Source organism: Sinohyriopsis cumingii, chromosome 6, assembly GCF_028554795.1.
Source record: "Sinohyriopsis cumingii isolate HCF-2022 chromosome 6, ASM2855479v2, whole genome shotgun sequence".
In the NCBI taxonomy this organism is placed as follows: Eukaryota; Metazoa; Mollusca; class Bivalvia; order Unionida; family Unionidae; genus Sinohyriopsis; species Sinohyriopsis cumingii.
The window spans coordinates 148,141,628-148,161,690 of NC_142966.1; the positions used below are offsets into that span (position 1 = coordinate 148,141,628).

The following is a 20,063-nucleotide window of genomic DNA, read 5'->3' on the forward strand; positions in this document are numbered from 1 at the left end:
ACTTTTGTTCATTTTTATAAAGATTTATATTTATTTTAAAAATACATATTCATTCATGAAAGTCATGCACATGTAGACTAAATGGAAGAAGTTACAAAACGATGCATTAATCAGCTTCACAAAGTGTATATTTTCCTATAGCATGCCAGTAATAATCTTCATACATTCTGTTTTAGTGGCATGCCCAATTTCATGCACATTTAAAGCAATAAAAATGTACATTTAGTTCTTTATTAATTGTATTGCTTTTTGTATGAGGAAATTTATAATTAATAAAGAACTGTGTTGCAGTTTTTATCCCTGCTGATTGTAATTTTCTTGATACATTTCTATGTTCTTACTAAACTTCAGGAGCTGAATACCCCATTTGGTGTCTCTTTTGGTTGATTCTGAGTATCTCAACTTTCACTTTGACTGTCCTGGAAACCCAAACACATAAAAACTCCTAGATTGCATTAATGTTTTCAACCTGAAACAGTTAACCAACCCACCCATAAATATGGTCACATTTTAGACTGGATTCTTCATAGACCTGATGATAATATTCTATGTTCCTCCCTGGTATTCCACAAACTTACATCAGATCACCTCTGCATTATATGCCATCTTGATGTATCAGTCCCTAACCCTCCACCTTTATTTGCTACTAAGAAAAACCTCCATATGGTAAATAGAACCAAACTAATGCAACGACATCCAACCAAGCATAACGAGTTGCCTACCTCCTACAGCAGAACAACTTGATAACTTCCTGTGTTCATATATCTCGACAAACATGCCCCAGTCACCAAGGGCAGAGTATCAATTCAAAAGTGTTCTCCATGGTATAGCAGTGTTAGGGATCAGCTTCACACTACTAAAGGAGACCGCCGTAAAGCTGAGGGGCTTTGGCTTTCCACCAGACTCACTATTCATAAGCAAATCTATGAAGCCACTTAGAAGAACATCACAAATATAGTCCATGCAGCAAAATCAGCCCACTACACTACTAAGATCATGGAAAGTCCAGCTGCAAAGTGCTCTTTGAGATTACTACCAAGCTATAGGTCAAGGAACAAATGTACACCACTTCCAACTACCTTCTCTCTAGTCGACCTTCTGGACCTGTTTGCAAATTTCTTCTGTGACAAAGTACAAACCATTAGAGATAAGCTTGACAACACAATTTCAACTGACTTGTTGGGATACAGAATTTCAGCGGTAACCATTAGTAGCATTTGAACCTGTCACTATGGATTTAGTACGTATAATCATGATGAAGAGTGCACCAAAGTCATGTGAACTTGATCCGATTCCAACATCATTGCTGCTTGAGTGCTTAGATCCAGTATTGCCTTCACTAGCTGATGTTATTAATACCTCTCTCTCATCTGGGGAATTCCTATCATTTTTCAAAACCACCATTGTAAAGCCTCTGCTGAAGAAACCAACACTCGACCATAATGATTTAAGAACTACTGCCCAGTTTCTAATCTCCCATTCATATAAAAAATCTTAGAAAAGGTAGAAAAGGTTGTTCCATCCAACTTGTATCATCTGAATTCAAACAGTCTTTTTAGCAATGTACAATCTGCATATCGCCCTTGCCACAGTACTGAAATTACTCTTCTAAAAGTAGTTAATGACAATCTCTCTGGTTTGGATAGCGGAAAGATTACAGTCCTCACCCTCCTTGATTTGTCTGCAGCATTTGACACAATAGACCATGATATATTACTTCACCGTCTCCAGCATGTATTTGGCTTTCATGATGCAGCCTTACTGTGGTTCAAGTCCTACTTGGTCAACAGGACACAAATTGTGTCTGCAAATGCAATACACTCCAGCCCAGTTAATGTATGTTGTGGTGTTCCACAGGGGTCTGTTCTTGTTCTCTTCATTCTATACACTCAGCTGCTCTCAAGTGTCATAGATCATCATCCAGTGTCTCACCAACTGTACGCTGATGACACCCAAATATACAAATCTAGCCACCCAAATGAAGTTGATGCTACCACCCAAGGTGTAGAGAAGTGCATTTCTGATGTGAAATCATGGATGACATGCAACAAGCTACAGGTGAATGATGATAAAACTGAGGCCATTCTGATCACAACACAAAGACTTTCTCATTCACATCCTTTACCTCAAACAATAAATATCAGCAACACCAACATTAAATTCTCACAGTCAGTACAAAACCTAGGTGTCACTCTGGACAGTACTCTCATGTTATTGTGTCCATAATCTGTAACATTAGCAAAAATAAGTGAATACATTTATTTTGAGACAAAAGCCCAAGCCTAAGTCAACAATAACAAAATATTACATGGCTTAATTTGATAAACAATGGGATGTAACAGATGTGCTAAGGTGAAAAGATGATGAGACCTGTACTAGGGACTTAGGTGACTTTGGCACAATAATGGCAGTTTGTGACATGTACTCCAATCATTATTGTGCCAAAGTCACCTAAGTCCCTATTACAGGTCTCATCATCTTTTCACCTTAGCACATCTGTTACATCCCATTGTTTATCAAATTAAGCCATGTAATATTTTGTTATTGTTGACTTAGGCAAATAAACCAAATTTATGAGAACAAATTTGTATTTTTGATACATCAGTAAGTTGGTCAAAAATCTATTGCATTGGAATACCAATCTCCTCCGTTTCGGACCTGTCAAGTGATGAAAATAAAGTTGCTTGAGTGGTAATATGTTCAGCGAATGAGATTGAAAATCATCTCACAAATATGCACAAAACATGGATCAGAAATACTATCTCTCCACTGGTAAGAGGCTTGTCCAATCAGATGCAAGATCACCTCATTAATATGCATAGATCTTGCTTGTAATGAAATTCATTGGATATCTCGATGATAAAAGCCTATTAACCAACTTAGATAAAAATCTGATCAGTAACAGAGTTGCTAAAGTGTTGACCAATATGATACAAGATCACCCCCATTCAGTGTAATATGTATGGATCCCCTCACAAATGCAGTCATCTGAGATTTTGAGGATTTAGATCTCTTTATTAGGTTTAATCAGAATTTGGATCAGATATATGTTCTTTGCAGTGGAAACGACCAATCAGCATTTAATTAAGATTCATGGATCACATTCATAACTAACTTTTGTGTGATCTTGAACATATAAGCATATATTCCAAGTTTGATCCAAACTGGATCAGATATACAGTATCTAAAGTGGTAAAATGCTCAACCAATCAGATGAAAGATCTCAATAATATGCATGGATCTCACTCATTTTCAAACTTATTCAAGATGTTGATGATGCAAGTCCATATTTGAAGTTTGATAAAAATTAAATAGGAAATTTGGCCTCCAGAGATGCAAAAGCAGCTGCTGATGGATGCATGATACAGGACCATACTACAAGCTCACTTGGTGTTATGTCCAGGTGAGATAAAAATGACATTTCAATTATCTTAAATTACTGACTGGTTCTTTTCATTAATACTGTCCTATGGCAAGACTATCAATTTCTTCTCCTGCTTTGTAAAGCTCTCCTAAAACTTGTCAGAAACCAGAATACTCAGGTAAAAATTTTACAAGTAGTAATTATTAATTTTACATAAATATGATGAACATAAATCATGTCCTTTTGTTCCTAAGTTGTGCCTGTTGAAGGAATGTTGTGGAGATCTCGATGACAGTGTCAAATTAGGAATCAATTAGCTCTTTAGTAATCACATTCCAGTCAAAATTCATCATTAGTATGCTTTGTTGTCTTCCATATCTGTATGTGGAACTTAGAATTCTGTTGAATTGGTTAATGTCTGACTAAAGAGCAAATCATGGTAACTGTGATGCAGTAGGCAATTTTGAATAAACTACAAACTGATAAACATATGTTCGGCAAACCCAGTGTCACAAATATGTCTGCAGTGATGTATCTGAATTCCCCATAATCTGAAACACAAAAAAATGAAACAAATATTTATATTGATGCTGCTCTCACCATCACCACTGGAAAAGTGATACCAATGTCTTACCATACATATTCAGTTGAGACAGTGATACCAATGGCTTACCATATATATTCAGTTGAGACAGTGATACCAATGGCTTACCATACATATTCAGTGGGGCCCCGAGTGGCCGAGTGGTCTAAAGCGTTCGCCGTTACGGATCACTGCCATCTCACCTCTGTCTGCGCCGGTTCGAGTCTCAGATTCAGCCAATGTAGATATGTGAGAAAGCATGCCAGTAGCTTCTCGTGGGTCGGTGGTTCTTTCCGGGGTTTTCCCGGGTTCTTCCTCCACCATTAATACTGGCCGCCATATATGGCCTATCGTGTGCTGAAAAATGGCGTTAAACCCCACAACAACCAACCAACCAACATATTCAGTTGAGACAGTAAGGGGCATAACTCTCTCACAATTTTTATTAGAGAAACCTTTTAAAAAAGCACATCCTCAACATTTTGCAACAATATATACCAAAGTGTATAAATCTTTTCATATGCTTGTTAATAGATATCTTGACATCAGTAGATTCACTGACAGATAAGTTCCAAAGTGGATTCCTCTAGGGCTCATGTGTCTGTAGTCAGACACTTCTACATAGGAGCTTGTCTAATTACAGGAGTGTTTGAAACATCTTCAAGGTTTTATTCCATGCTAGTAAAACAGAAATCAGTTGTCTTGCTTGTCAAAAAATCTATTCCAGAACTCTGACCTTTGATTTGATAATTTCCCATGTACCAATACAGTAGTCATCTTCCACAGCATCAGGTGAAACTTTTTTCCTAATTCAATTCAAAATACCCTGTGACCAATAGGTGACACAGCTTAGAAAGAATGAATGAGAGACAAAATGGAAAAGTAAAATGTTAATGCAGGACAGTGAATGTTGCATACCATGTTACTTCATCATGGATGATATTTTGTCTGCAATGTTTTGCTTTTTACTCCATACATTGCATCACAAATATTTTAATGTGTTCATAAGCAAGCACAACAAAAACAAAGCATTCAATATTACTGTATTGTAAACCAAAATAATAAAGCATTGAATATTAATGTTATGGTAACAAATAAGGAATAACAATGTACATGATTAACAATGGGAACAATGGTAGCTAAACAGTGTACAGTCTTGTCATTTTCAGAGATTGCTATTCATCAACATTATCTTATCCTGTCCATTATAGTACAAGTCACATGGGTCATGTATGCACATTTACTCATTTTAAATTAAATCTAAATTGTTCTTTTAAAATTATACACTAATTTTCTGTAACCAAGTATATTCATTCCTGATTATTGAATGCTCTGCTCCTTAACAGTCAACAAGAAAATTCCAGATGAAAATTATCTATCGCTATGGACTTTTACAATGCTGGCCATGTACTAAACTTGGGTCAACATAAGAGTGTGTCGAGTGGAATCATCACAATTGAGGGTATCAAGAATTTGTTTATCAATATGTGTAGCTTTCATTGTGACATCACAGCATGTGACACTGAATCTGGATTGTACTGAATCACACCTTTAGGTCCATTTTGTCCAAAAATATATATGTACTTTAACATTGATTTTGCCATATGCACCTATTGTGGTATCTAAATAATGACTTTCCAAAGGAATATGTATGTTTACAAATCTAAATGAAGTGAATACTTGCCACTTAAAGATATGTAGAATCAAATTCTAAAAAATGACAGCCATTACTGAAATAATTGGTGTTAAATGCATACAGGACCCTTGTGACTTGTACTATATGCAGACTTGAATATTTTGCACAAGGCACAACTGATAGGTGAATAAAAGATTATTTCTTGTTGCTGAATAATGGATTCAATTCTCTATTCTATACATCTGACAAACATATCTTACACAGTACCAAGAACATCCTATTAGAACTTAAATAAATTAAAAAATGGCATTCAGATATATTCACTTATAAGTTGAGTGCACTGACCCAAATCTGCTGTCGCATAATGTGCAGCAGATCTGTGTCTATGAAGTTTGTTAAGAATAACTAGTAGAACAAACAACATCGATCCTGATCTGCCATTGCATTATACAATGGCAGATCAAAGTCTATAATGTTTGCAGTTGGACTTGGCTTATCAGTGAGTACAGGGAAACCACTGATTTTCTGGCAACAGAAGGTCCGGCACCTCTTTTAATCCGGACTAAATTACGAGAGGACACTTGAAATTCCCGAGACCGCCAGATTAGTATACTGGGCGTGCACTCACTTGGATTGTTTACACTGCAGTTGTTGGTGGTGATACCTGTATTTTGTGGGATTCTTACTTATTTTACTTACATTTAACCCTACCTATGGCTTCTAAGAAAGATGCAAGTGTCAGTGGTGGTGTCAAGCATAAACACCAGTCAATATCAATACAAGATAAAGTAGAACTGTTGAAAAAACTGGACTGTGGTGTTTCCGTGCGAAAGCTGTGCGACACATATGGTATTGGTTCATCAACTGTTTACAATATAAAGAAGCAGAGGGACAAAATATTGAAATTCTGTTCAGACAGTGATCCCAAGAAGCAAATGAACATTAGAAAAAACTATGAAAGATGGTAAGAGTACTGAGCATGACCAGGTGATGATGGAATGGTTTTGACGTATGAGTGACAGAGCGGGCTTGCAGGGCAGGATGGTAATGGACCAGACTAAGTTGTTTCATTAAGAACTTAAAGTAGAACATGAGTGTGACTATAGTGAAGGATGGCTTCAAAGGTTCAAGAAGTGTCATTGAATTCCCATGCATAAAGTGTGCGGAGATAAAACATTCTGCAGACCATGAAGGAGCTGCAGAGTATGTGGACATATTTTAGAAGCTTGTAGTTGATGAGTACCTTAGTCCTGAGCAGGTGTATAATGCAGATGAAACTGCATTATATTGGTGATGCCTGACCCTGGCTGGCCTGGCAAAACTGTTAATCCTGCAAGGCTTTGGAATCAAGGATGCTGGAAAATTGGTGGTTTACTTGTATATTCAGTAAATCTGCTGAGGAAATAACAAATGCAAGAGAATTTATTTTGATCAAAACTAAGTGAACATCAGAGATCTCAAAAGGTTTGAATATGCTGTAAGACATTTGAATTTTGGCAGCAGGATGGCAGATGGGAGTGGGGCTATGTGGCAGAGCAGTTGAGAGGCTTGCTTGATTTTATTAAAAGTTCCAACCAACTGTTCAGTTATATATAACTTACAATCATGTCAGTCCCAAATGAAGACCAAAAATTATATACCAGTAAACAGCTATATAAGAGTACTATCATAATTTGACTGGAAAAGCAGAAAACTGAGATCATTGTATCCTGAGTAGACTGACGTGTCTTGCTTAATAAATTACAATAAGTTAAGAAAATGAAATACCTGTATCTATGCTATCAGTATATTATTGGTATATGTAGTTATAGTATAGATACAGGTATTTCATATTTTCCTTAAATTTTCATCAATTTTTATTCAAGAAATATCAAGTTATTCAGCTAAATCTGTGTTGTGTTTTACTTTATAACATAATTCTTTCTGCTCCTAATAATACAAGTGGCTTAGAACTAGTGCGTGAAAGGTACATTATTGATAGGCCTTTCAAAATAGCTTACCTTGTCTTGTCTGAGACTTTGTCAGAATAGTAACAAGAGTGTTGCTTTTGAGTAATGTATTTGTTCATTACATCCCAAATAGTTAAGAAGGACTGACACCTGCAACACCAAATGACAAAACTGCTCTTTGCTTGCACATTTTTTTTTACATAACTTGTAAAACATTACATACAATGCTCAATCACACCTCAGCCATTCAACTGATTTGAAATTTGCTGTTAAAGCTGCTATAGTATCTCAGATGAAAATGATTTTGCTCTGTCTTCATATGGTGTTATTAACTGTTAGATACTTAATCAGTGGTGATTTACTCTATCAAACTTATTCAACTCACTGTTTTTACTTATTTAACTCGCTTTTTTTACTTATTTAACTCACTGAACAACCCATTAAAAAAACTCAGATAAGTGCTTTGTTTGCTTAATTGATCTTTACTTTCCTATTTTATTTTGCATCATTACTCTAATCTGAAACAAAGCCAAAATAGTATCTATTGTTATAGTAATGCCATCAACTTAAAGTGAAGATTCTGTTTGATGCTTGACAGTAAGCAAAGCAGTATATAGACAGGATCACATGGGCATCACATGGTAATCTACTGGTGGGACTGTGAAGCCATGATAGGAAGGAATTATTAATGACATTCAACAGTTTGAAACAAGTTGTATACAAATTGCCATCTTTTGTTTGTTTTGTTGGAGAAGGGGTCTGAAATTATTTAATTTTACAGCTGTGAAGCTAAATATAAGAAGAAGAATAAGTGTCATGTTCAAAACTATTACTGACCGACATGAGTATTTAATAGTCAGTTAAAATATCTTCATCATCAGACATGTCCGATATATATATATATATATATATATATATATATATATATATATATATATATATATATAAGTTTACCAAAGACTTATTTAATAATGTACACGTATATTTTATAATCAAAATACATGTACATCTTTAAAGTCTCTGGATTACATCACAAATTGTCTCCAAAAGGATGTAAACACTAATGAAAAGTATGTCACAGTAACCTCTTTTACAGTAGGTCGCAAGAATAAAAAATACATATTGCATTCATCCATTATCAGACTGGAAGAATTTATTCCAAAGTTTGGTCATATATAACTTATAGCTACAATCATTAAGAAACATGCAGGAGACATATCTTGCAGTATACAGATCATGGTCATACTCTGCTTTACAAAAATGCTGGAATAATTTGAAAAATATGTACATCTAATTTGATACGTATTATTCTGTCATCATGCCCAGCAACAGGGAAGTAGGTACTAAAACAAGAAGCTGCTCATGGATAAGTTCATCATGTTCATCCATTCCTTTGATAATAAGCACATTTATTTAGTTTTATATATGCATAATGATGCTACATTTTATATCTGAAAAGGGTGGGATAAAATGGTACTGAAATAAAATGAAGGTAAAAATCATCAACACCAAGTGTAGATGAGTGTAGATGAACATACACACATATGGATAAAAATGCATTTGGATGCTAATATGAATATCAACCTCTGCTGATGTGGGATCAACAATAATCAATTAGGAAACAAAGAATTTAGATGAAAATGAGTGAGAATAATCCTCATGAATAAGTGAAAAGTTCATTATATGATAATCAATTATAACATTCAACCTGCATGCATGTATATATATTTGTACAAATTATGAATATTACAGAGTACTATACATTATTTATTAAAAAATTAGGATATGTGTAGTTATAAGTCAGATGTGGATGGGATACATGAGTTGCTGCCAAACAATATATTTAACTATGACTCTTTCAAAAAGCAGCATTGCAACATATGCAGGGTATACACCATTCTTAATGATAAGCCAATAATTATTCATGCATTAAATTTTTTGTATTAATTATAAACTGTCAGTAAACACCAAAGCTCACATGCATATATTAATTAAAAAACAAAATGTATTTACCATTACTCAAAATGATCGCTGATGGGTGATGAAAACAAACCAAGTGGTTGATGCAGATAAGTTACTCTCTTCTTCAATGTGGTATTGCTCTACTTCTAAGGATGTACATGTTTGCCATTATCCAATTTCAAGCAGTTTGGTTAAAGAAAGTCGGCTTAATTTCTTGTTAAAATCACACGGTAAAGACAAATCCCAAGTTGTTGATTTTGTTTCATCTGTGGACTGCCCCTCAAAATTTGCAGTTATATGTTTGAAAGTACAATTGCAAATTCTAATAAAACGCAAACAAATTTGTCTTTTCTCTTGCAGTTCATTCTTTGTTGTTGATCTGGATGTAGTGTTTCATTACCATGCTGTTTTAATTAGTACAGATTATACAGGGTTGTATACAGTTGTATGCTATTAATAAAACATTATTTAAAACTGCCATCTTGAGGTAGAATATGTGCAGACATACTGATATGTTTGGCTCTGCTGTTTATAAGTATAACTAGCAATAACGCTTTCGATTATGTTGTCTGCATGCAATGGATACACATGTTTTAACCTTCAATGGGAAACACTCAAACTTTACTGATAAACAAATTTCTAAATACTGCATGTCGACTTGATTTGTATTAAAAGCATGTGATCAGTTAGAGATTTTAATGTCCATAAATATTAAAGTCCATTACATGAATATTTGTACACAACAATGAATATCATAACTCTCATGCATCAATGAAAGTGTCAAGAACCACAACCTTTACCCTCAACTGTCAATCAAAACTGGAAGTTCCCTTACTATTTCATGCCCTTACCTAAGCTGCAGTCAATGCTTATGGATCCCACTGCTTGCATTGTACTGAAGGAGTATTCTGTGTCCAGTCATGATGTCTATGTCATCGTTGAAATATCATTAAAAAAAGAACACATATGAGAAGCAAAGCTACTGTACCCTGGAACCAAATATAAATTTACTAGAAATACACAAATTCAAAAGCATGAGATACAAAAAAAAAATTGAGCTAATATATACAGTCATTAAAATACTTTTACAAAAATCTGTCTATTCTAGATTTTGTCAGCAAATAAACTGTACAGCTTCAATCATCAAAATTCAATAGTACATGAGTGATTTAAATATGGAATTGGGATTATTGAGCAACTAAATAACAAAATATTCACAACTAAAAGCATTTTCTCAAATTCGGAAAGGAAGCTTAATTCCTGAGAAATATTTATCACATGGTAATAGCTGAATAAAACAATCTGGATGATGCAGGTCAAGGTCATGAGAGTTGTATTATGCAGTTTAACACTGCCATTAAAACGTGAAAAGAAATCATGTGTTAGATAAGTTGAATTTAAAAGGACTCGCACTAAATTATTCTTGTTGTTGAATTAGGACAACTGTTACACTTTGTAGTCTTAAAACAGAACCTAAACGAGATTTAATTCATCATATCATTTACTTCATATTATCTATAATCATGTATTTTAACTTCCTCACTCACTGACGCACACATTGAAAATCCATGTACTGTATAGCATGTATGTGGGACCACCTTTCTGCCAAGAAAAATTGTCTCTCAGAACAGGTATTCTCTCTAACAGGTTTGTGCAGGACAGTCAGTTTTCAAGGCTGAAGTCCTACTGGGTTTAAGAAGGGAAATACCCATAACTATTGCACATATATTTTGTTCTTTATTCAAAGTTATTATTAAAATATTACATGCATTCAAGTAACAAAATTTAGACAGCACTAAATATAAATGGATGATACACATTATCAATTTAATTAAACTTTCATATGTAGTCTACTGGCATAGGAACTGCTGCAAAGATAACTTATGGCAATTCTTAATTATTCTGTCCATAATGTGTAACATTAGCAAAAATAAGTGAATACATTTATTTTGAGACGAAAGCCCAAGCCTAAGTCAACGATTACAAAATATTACATGGCTTAATTTGATAAACAACGGGATGTAACAGATGTGCTAAGGTGAAAAGATGATGAGATCTCTGACTGACATGCAGGGAATCATGAGTGGGTTTTAATAACAGTGACATTGATAAAGCAAGTAACTTGATAGGAAAACAAAGACCTCACTCACCAAAGTCATTGCATACTGTGTCTCCATAGACAAACGACTGAAGGCAGTATCCATCAAGCTACTGTTAAAGCAGGGGAATAAGATCTATAATTATGACATAATCAGTGATGTATGGGTCTTCAGAACAGATAAACAGTAGGAACCATCAAATCTATGATTAGTAATCCATTAAATATGGAATAGATAACTGTAATAGGGACTTAGATTACTTTGGCACAATAATGGCAGTTTGTGACCTGTATTCCATTTTAGTCTTGATCATACAGTTATATGTTGAGACCCAAGAGGGCCTGACATTTCTCGCCTGGCTGACCATTTTACCAAGCAGGCGTATGTAGTAGTGTAGGAACACAATCCATGTAAACCATCTTCCAAATAATATTTCATGCTGATTTATGTATTTTAAAATATGCTGATCAGAATTCTTTTTAAGGGTAAAGGCATACTTAATATGCACTGTCTCTTGTTAATAACGGAAGCCATCAAAGTTCTTTATAATAATGAATCCAACAGATTAAAAATATGGTTTCAAGAGTGGTAAGAAATCCTATAAATCAAATGCAAGAGTACATCATTAGTATGCATGGATCTAGTTCATTATCAAACCAATCCTAAATCCTGATGATATAAATATATATTCCAAGTTAGACCAGTCAGATTACAAGAGTGGTAACAAATTCAGCAAATCATATCAAATCATTAATAAGTATGCATTTCATTCATTGCTGAGGATATAGGCATTTATTCCAAGTATGACTGAAACTGAATCAGAAATATGGCCTACAGAGGGGCAACAACCTAAGTCAATCAGATCACCTCATTAATATGCATGGATCACACCCATTATCAAACCCACTCAGCAAGACTGATTAAAATCAGATCAGAAATCAAATCTGGTCTCCTGAGTGGTAACAAAATCAGCCAATCAGGCGCATGATTATCTCCTTAATATGCATGGATCTTGCTTATTACTGAACCTATTCACTATCTTGATGAGACAAGCTTATTTTTCAGGTCTGATCAAAATCAGATCAGAATTATGACTTCCAGAGGGTGTAAAAAGCTCATCCAACAAGATGAAGGATTACCTAATAAATGTGCATGGCTTTTGAACTCATTAGAGATCTTAATAATACAAGCATACAATCAAAGTTTGATCAAAACTGAATGTGAAACATGGCCTCCATAGTATTAAGAAGGTTAGCAAAACCACTTCATTAACATGCATGGGTCAGACATTTTGATGATATCAACCAATATTCCATTGGATTGAAATCTAATCAGAAATATGGACTCCAGAGTGATAATCAGCTACTGTTCATGGATGTGTGCATAACAGAACATGGATGTGTGCATAACAGAACACGGATGTGTGCATAACAGAACACGGATGTGTGAATAACAGAACACGGATGTGTGCATAACAGAACATGGATGTGTGCATAACAGAACATGGATGTGTGCATAACAGAACATGGATGTGTGCATAACAGAACACGGATGTGTGAATAACAGAACACGGATGTGTGCATAACAGAACATGGATGTGTGAATAACAGAACACGGATGTGTGAATAACAGAACACGGATGTGTGAATAACAGAACACGGATGTGTGCATAACAGAACACGGATGTGTGCGTAACAGAACACGGATGTGTGCATAACAGAACATGGATGTGTGCATAACAGAACATGGATGTGTGAATAACAGAACACGGATGTGTGCATAACAGAACATGGATGTGTGAATAACAGAACACGGATGTGTGCATAACAGAACATGGATGTGTGAATAACAGAACACGGATGTGTGCATAACAGAACATGGATGTGTGAATAACAGAACATGGATGATGCATGTTCATGATGGATGCAGGACAATACCATAAGCTAAACTGGACTAACGGTCAGCTGAGCTAAAAACAAGCATCTAGGCATAACCTTTTCCCTCATCTTCTTGTGCATCATGGTTTGGAAAATCTGCGCTCTGCCAGCAGTCTTTATTCTACAATCACAGTTACACAGGATTAAATAAAAGTCTGCTGAGTTGAAACCTTTTCTTGTAGATGGTAACATCTTTCATAGCAGTGTTGAAACATTCATTTTGCCAAAAAATCATGGTCACTGGTTGTATTTAGCAGTTGGTTGCCTATGCCAGTACATGACGATTTTTGTTTTAAATGACACATGATTGCTCAATGCATAGGTGTCTCAACTCAGCTTTTAATGTATCAAATTTAGCCCATGAAATAGTAAATACTGCTACAGGAATGGACTTAAAAAGTACAGAGTACAGAACCACATGTTTAGTCAAACTGTTAAAACTCATGGCAGATACGAAATTTGGCTCTTTTCAGATAAGCTGTCACCTTCAAGTTTACAAAATAAAGATTTTTTTAATTTAGCATCAATAAAGCACAACACATACCTAAGCAGGACAAGTTATATGTCTACAGTACATATATAATACAAATACAGTACATATATAATACACATACAGCACATATATAATACACATACAGTACATATATAATACAAATACAGTACATATATAATACACATACAGTACATATATAATACAAATACAGCACATATATAATACACATACAGTACATATATAATACACATACAGTACATATATAATACACATACAGTACATATATAATACACATACAGTACATATATAATACACATACAGTACAGATATAATACACATACAGTACATATATAATACATATACAGTACATATATAATACACATACAGTACATGAACATGTCTTATTATATTGAAGAATCTATACAATGCATAAAGAGATCATTCAAGATGGCATGAAAATGGGGTGTAGTAAAATACAGAATGCTTGATATATTTCCATAATAAAACAGGAATTTATTGCATTGACAGCTGCAATCAGAAAACCATACATGTGAAAAGTCATCATGAACATATGTATATGCAGTATGATAATATGGAACAAGAATATTAAGTAACAAAATTGAAAACACTTAAAACCAGAATTTTTTAACAAAAATTGTAGGTACATACAAAATTATTTTAAAAAATAGAAGAAAAAGAGGTAGAACACAAACACACACACATATATATATATGCTAAAGTCAGTTTAACTTTATTCTACATAAAACATATTCCAATTATATTGGTAGCTTGAATGTGTAGGTTATTAGCCCTGCAATGAAGGAAAGGTGCACTAAATAAATGGAACATATTATTAATAAAATATGCAATCAAGTTTTCTAATATACATTAAATCTATTACATAAGAAAGCCAAAAAAGCTAAAGCAAACTTCATAAACCATCGACTGAAACTTATCTAAGGGAGAACTTGATTAATGTTTGGCGTAATGATCCAAATCACTAAACAACAAAAGATCCAGATCATCACACTAATACAGACTGAACCAAGTCGAGTGTAGATTACAGAATAAATAAAAGATTGTGTCCTTTGTACAATGAGTTCACTACATTTGATGCAGTATGATCATGAAATTAGAGATGAATTGTGCCTTTTATCGTAGTCCCTGCCCTTACACTGGCATCATAAGTTTTAATAAAATGCTGAGTAACTAGCAGTATGCTTCTCACATAAAAAAAACATTGATAAAACTCTGATGGTGGTCAAAGCTTATTCTGATGCTTATGTTGCAGTCTGAACATAAAGAGAACTTTCACCATCCAATAAATTATCTGTATAAAAAAACTCTTGCTACTCAGAAACACATGCTCCAAAACCTAACAAGGATGAAAAAGTTTAAATTTCTCATATGGGATTAAGATTTGAATGTGCCTGTACTAAGCCACAACATATTTTGTGATACATTGATACAGCAGTTACATTTAAAAGATAATACTTATATATATGTACAAGAAAATGAGGCTATTTTATTTTCATACACAAAGTTAAAACTTACGTGCTGTTATGCAACACTGATATAGTCTAACATGATCTGTAGGAAGAAAAACAACTTTTGCAGTCTTCACACTGGTGAATGACTGAGACCATTTTGCCTTCATCTTTACATCCTGTGCACCTACAGCTTAGAAAGTTCTTGTCCCAAACACTGCATCATGGTACTTGATTTGTCATAACAGTGGAAGGTGTACAATGAATGCTAGATCAAGTACATCCTAATTAACAACCAAATCATCCATTTGTAATTAAAGTACATCCTAAATAACAAACAAATTCATCCATTTGTAACCCTGTTGTGGGAGATAATGGTTTAGCTTTTTGGTTTTTACAGCACAAAAACGTTTTTGAAGTTTATTTTATACTGAGACAAGTAGAACAAAGTGCCTTGCCTAAGGTCATAACACAGTGACTGATTTGGACTGATCCAGTGGTGGGGATCAAACTACACCATTTTGTTCACAAGTGCACACAATCACTGATGGAGATAACATGAACATTAAAACAGATATTAACAATGTCTTATATTCTATTTGACAGGGCAGGTCTACATTTTCACCAATGTACACCTGTTTTTTGCTATTTTATGCTGAAGCACGAAACTGGTATTTCACTATGGAAGTACATCTCCACATTTATTTAGTGTAAGTAATCCATCACATTTTACCATTAAAACATGTTCACAAACTTGTGAAAAAAGTTGAACAAGTTGAGTTACTTCACAAAAATTGCAAATATTTTACAATTTCTAAGAATGTATTATTTACTATACTTCATATTAGTTTAACTAAACATATAATTAGAACATATAATTTTCATAAATATCTCATTGGTATTATGCATATTTCATAAAATAATATAAAGGATATGGTTACAATATAATTTTCTCATTCAAATTGATGAAACCTTCATATTTTTGTGTCTTTTAAGTTGCTATATTTATCGCTAAACAATACATACTTTTACTGTTTAGGACCTGAACCTAGAAAAATTGATTCCTTTGGATCCAAAACTTTATAGAACCAACCAACCCTCAACAATGGAATGAATTTATTTTAAAAAATCATCAAAAGTCACCATAAAGATGTTTTCTTTTTTAAAACACATTAGTACCTTTTTGCCTGAAAATAAATATTTGTAATGATATTTCATATCATCTGTATCCAACCAACATTGTCACACTCAGGTTTATGAGACATAACTGACCAGGAAAAGTTAGCTTCTAGCTGGAGTAGATGTGATTTGCTCTTCTGTTTTCTCCTCTTTCTCTCTTAATATGAGGATAAGACGGTCAACTAGCACTGACAAAACCTTGTCTAGTGGGTCCATGAATCCTCGCTGCATCCATTTGGGGATGGTCACACGAGCATGGGAAAATCCAAGCTTCTGAAGGACATAGTCAACACCGACTGGGTCAATCTGCTTACTGGCCCAGTGAAGAAGCCTATAAAATTACATAACTACATGAAGGAAAATAAAAACTGATTTTAAAAAAAAATTCCTCAAAGAACAAGATACAACAGCAACCATCAAATATTTGTTTCATCCTGTTTTTACAACACACACACACACACACACACATTTTAACCTTTGACAGAATTCTTGATGTCAAAAAAAGAGAATGATAATGAAGGATCATCTATTATGATTAGACTGTATGTACAGGAGAGAAAAATGGTGCAAAACAAAAAGCCACTTGCCTGTTCTTCAAACATCTAGATTTTATCACGGACGAATGAAAATATTTGCTGAACGGTTATATTTTGAGGGCTTATGGAAAAGTATGTAGTAGCAAAGATGGACCGGAATGGGAAAGAGAAAGCAGAATGGTCTGAAATCTCTAGTAATTCTTCATTCTGTGAACGGTATCTAAACTCTCTCCCTTAATCTCATGTACAAAATTACACTTAAAAAATAATCCAACATTTAAGACACAAAGCAATGGTGGAGATGCTTGTACCTGACAGTGGGTTCTAGTTGCCATGTTTTACACTCAAACTGTCTCCAATCTTGCTGTAAGACAGTGGTGGGGTTTGTGATTTTACTTTTCTCTGCCTTCTCTCCATCTGCAGCCTTGTTCTTGGATAGTTGTCCTAATGATGATGTCCGAGCACCTGGTTAGAATGGATTGCATACTTGTCATATATACCCATATATTAGTTGGATCCAGCTGCAAACTGCACAGACCCATATCTGCCATTGCATAATGCATTGGCAGAACTTTATCTTTGCAGTTTGTTAGGAATAATCACTAGAACAAACAACAGACCCTGATATATAGGTTCATCTGCCAAGGTAGGTCAGGGTCTATCTTTTGTGCAGTTGGAACAAACATATATGCAGGTAATATTACAGTTATTTATCTAAGATTATTCATATAAACCCATAACAATTTTGGCTAGTTCATTGCATGCGATTTTTTGATTTCAGCCATATTCAAACATGGGAAAACAACACGCTGTTTGAATACAGTGTGTGTCTGTGTGTGTGTTTAAAAAATGTAGGTATTTGATAAACAGATCAAGTAAGAATAATGACTATTCATTATTTGCTTTTGATTTTAAACAGTATGTATTTGCAGCAGTCATTATGGAAAGTACATTAAAGGAGAACAAGAGATATTGATTACTGAGTAACAAGCATAACATTTTTTGGAAATTTCTACTCATCAGCAAAAATATATAAATAATGTGGTTGACATGATTGTGTTCTGAAAAGCAAATAAAGATATAAGACCAAGTCTCACCTTGTTTTCTTTCAATCCATACTGTTATACATTCATATCATTTGGATCATGGGGTCCTTAGGAGTACCATGTTATATCCAGAATAATGTTATAATGAGACATGTCCTTAGGAGTACCATGTTATATCCAGAATAATGTTATAATGAGACATGTCCTTAGGAGTACCAGGTTATATCCAGAATAATGTTATAATGAGACATGTCCTTAGCAGTACCATGTTATATCCAGAATAATGTCATAATGAGACATGTCCTTAGGAGTACCATGTTACATCCAGAATAATGTTATAATGAGACATGTTCTTAGGAGTACCATGTTATATCCAGAATAATGTCACAATGAGACATGTCCTTAGCATACCATGTTATATCCAGAATAATGTCATAATGAGACATGTCCTTAGGAGTACCAGGTTATATCCAGAATAATGTCATAATGAGACATGTCCTTAGGAGTACCAGGTTATATCCAGAATAATGTTATAATGAGACATGTTCTTAGGAGTACCATGTTATATCCAGAATAATGTTATAATGAGACATGTCCTTAGGAGTACCATGTTATATCCAGAATAATGTTATAATGAGACATGTCCTTAGCAGTACCATGTTATATCCAGAATAATGTCACAATGAGACATGTCCTTAGCAGTACCATGTTATATCCAGAATATTGTTAAAATGAGACATGTCCTTAGCAGTACCATGTTATATCCAGAATATTGTTCAAATGAGACATGTCCTTAGTAGTACCATGTTATATCCAGAATAATGTTATAATGAGACATGTCCTTAGGAGTACCAGGTTATATCCAGAATAATGTCATAATGAGACATATCCTTAGGAGTACCATGTTATATCCAGAATAATGTTATAATGAGACATGTCCTTAGGAGTACCAGGTTATATCCAGAATAATGTTATAATGAGACATGTCCTTAGGAGTACCATGTTATATCCAGAAAAATGTTATAATGAGACATGTCCTTAGGAGTATCATGTTATATCCAGAATAATGTTATAATGAGACATGTCCTTAGGAGTACCATGTTTTATCCAGAATAATTTTATAATGAGACATGATATAAGAGTTGTACTTGAAAAGCCAAAAATGAGAAAAAGAATGGGTAAAAAAATGTTGGTAATGATGGGGAGGAAGTGGTGCTGTTAGGTAAAGGGCTTTTAACTTCAGCTCTGGTGGGATATCTGTAGTACCTAAATACATGTCAGAGATATAACAGCTTAGTGTGAAGACATAAGTAGTGATTAAACAATTATAATTATGTACTTTTGAAATGCCTTAAAATGTATGCAGAGAACTGGCAAAACACTCTGAACACTCAGATTCAAAATGCTCTCTCATTCCCTGTAAATGTCAAAAAAGGAGGATACCACTCATGATCCATAATAAATCTTCAGGGTACTGTTGGTGGAATGTTGTATTCAAAATATAGTAAATCTTCAGGGTACTGTGGGTGGAATGTTGTATTCAAAATATAGTAAATCTTCAGGGTACTGTGGGTGGAATGTTGTATTAAAATACTGCAGGATTGGTACAAACCTAACTTATCACAGTGGAAATTATTTTCAAACTTATACAGGGTAAAATCCATCTTTCTGTTTATTTTTTTCAGATGGAGATGAAACTGCTTTTTAATGTGTGTATATACTATCAAACAATTTTCAAATTCAAATGACTTCTATTTAAATTTGCCTGGGTAGGGTTAGGCTTTCCAGCAAC

General features: G+C 34.2%; 1 protein-coding gene across 1 annotated transcript in view; it reads right to left on the minus strand.

Annotated features, from left to right (window-relative positions):
* Window positions 1-8,654: 8,654 nt before the first annotated feature.
* LOC149798237 (bridge-like lipid transfer protein family member 1) overlaps window positions 8,655-20,063 on the minus strand; it is a 215,309-nt gene continuing 203,900 nt past the window's right edge. The window contains exons 61-62 of the mRNA XM_089963361.1: window positions 17,537-17,690; window positions 8,655-17,020 (exon numbers count right to left, since the gene is read on the minus strand). Coding sequence (XP_089819487.1) covers window positions 16,792-17,020; window positions 17,537-17,690 — 383 coding nt within the window. The 3' untranslated portion in view covers window positions 8,655-16,791. The remainder of the gene's footprint in view (window positions 17,021-17,536; window positions 17,691-20,063) is intronic.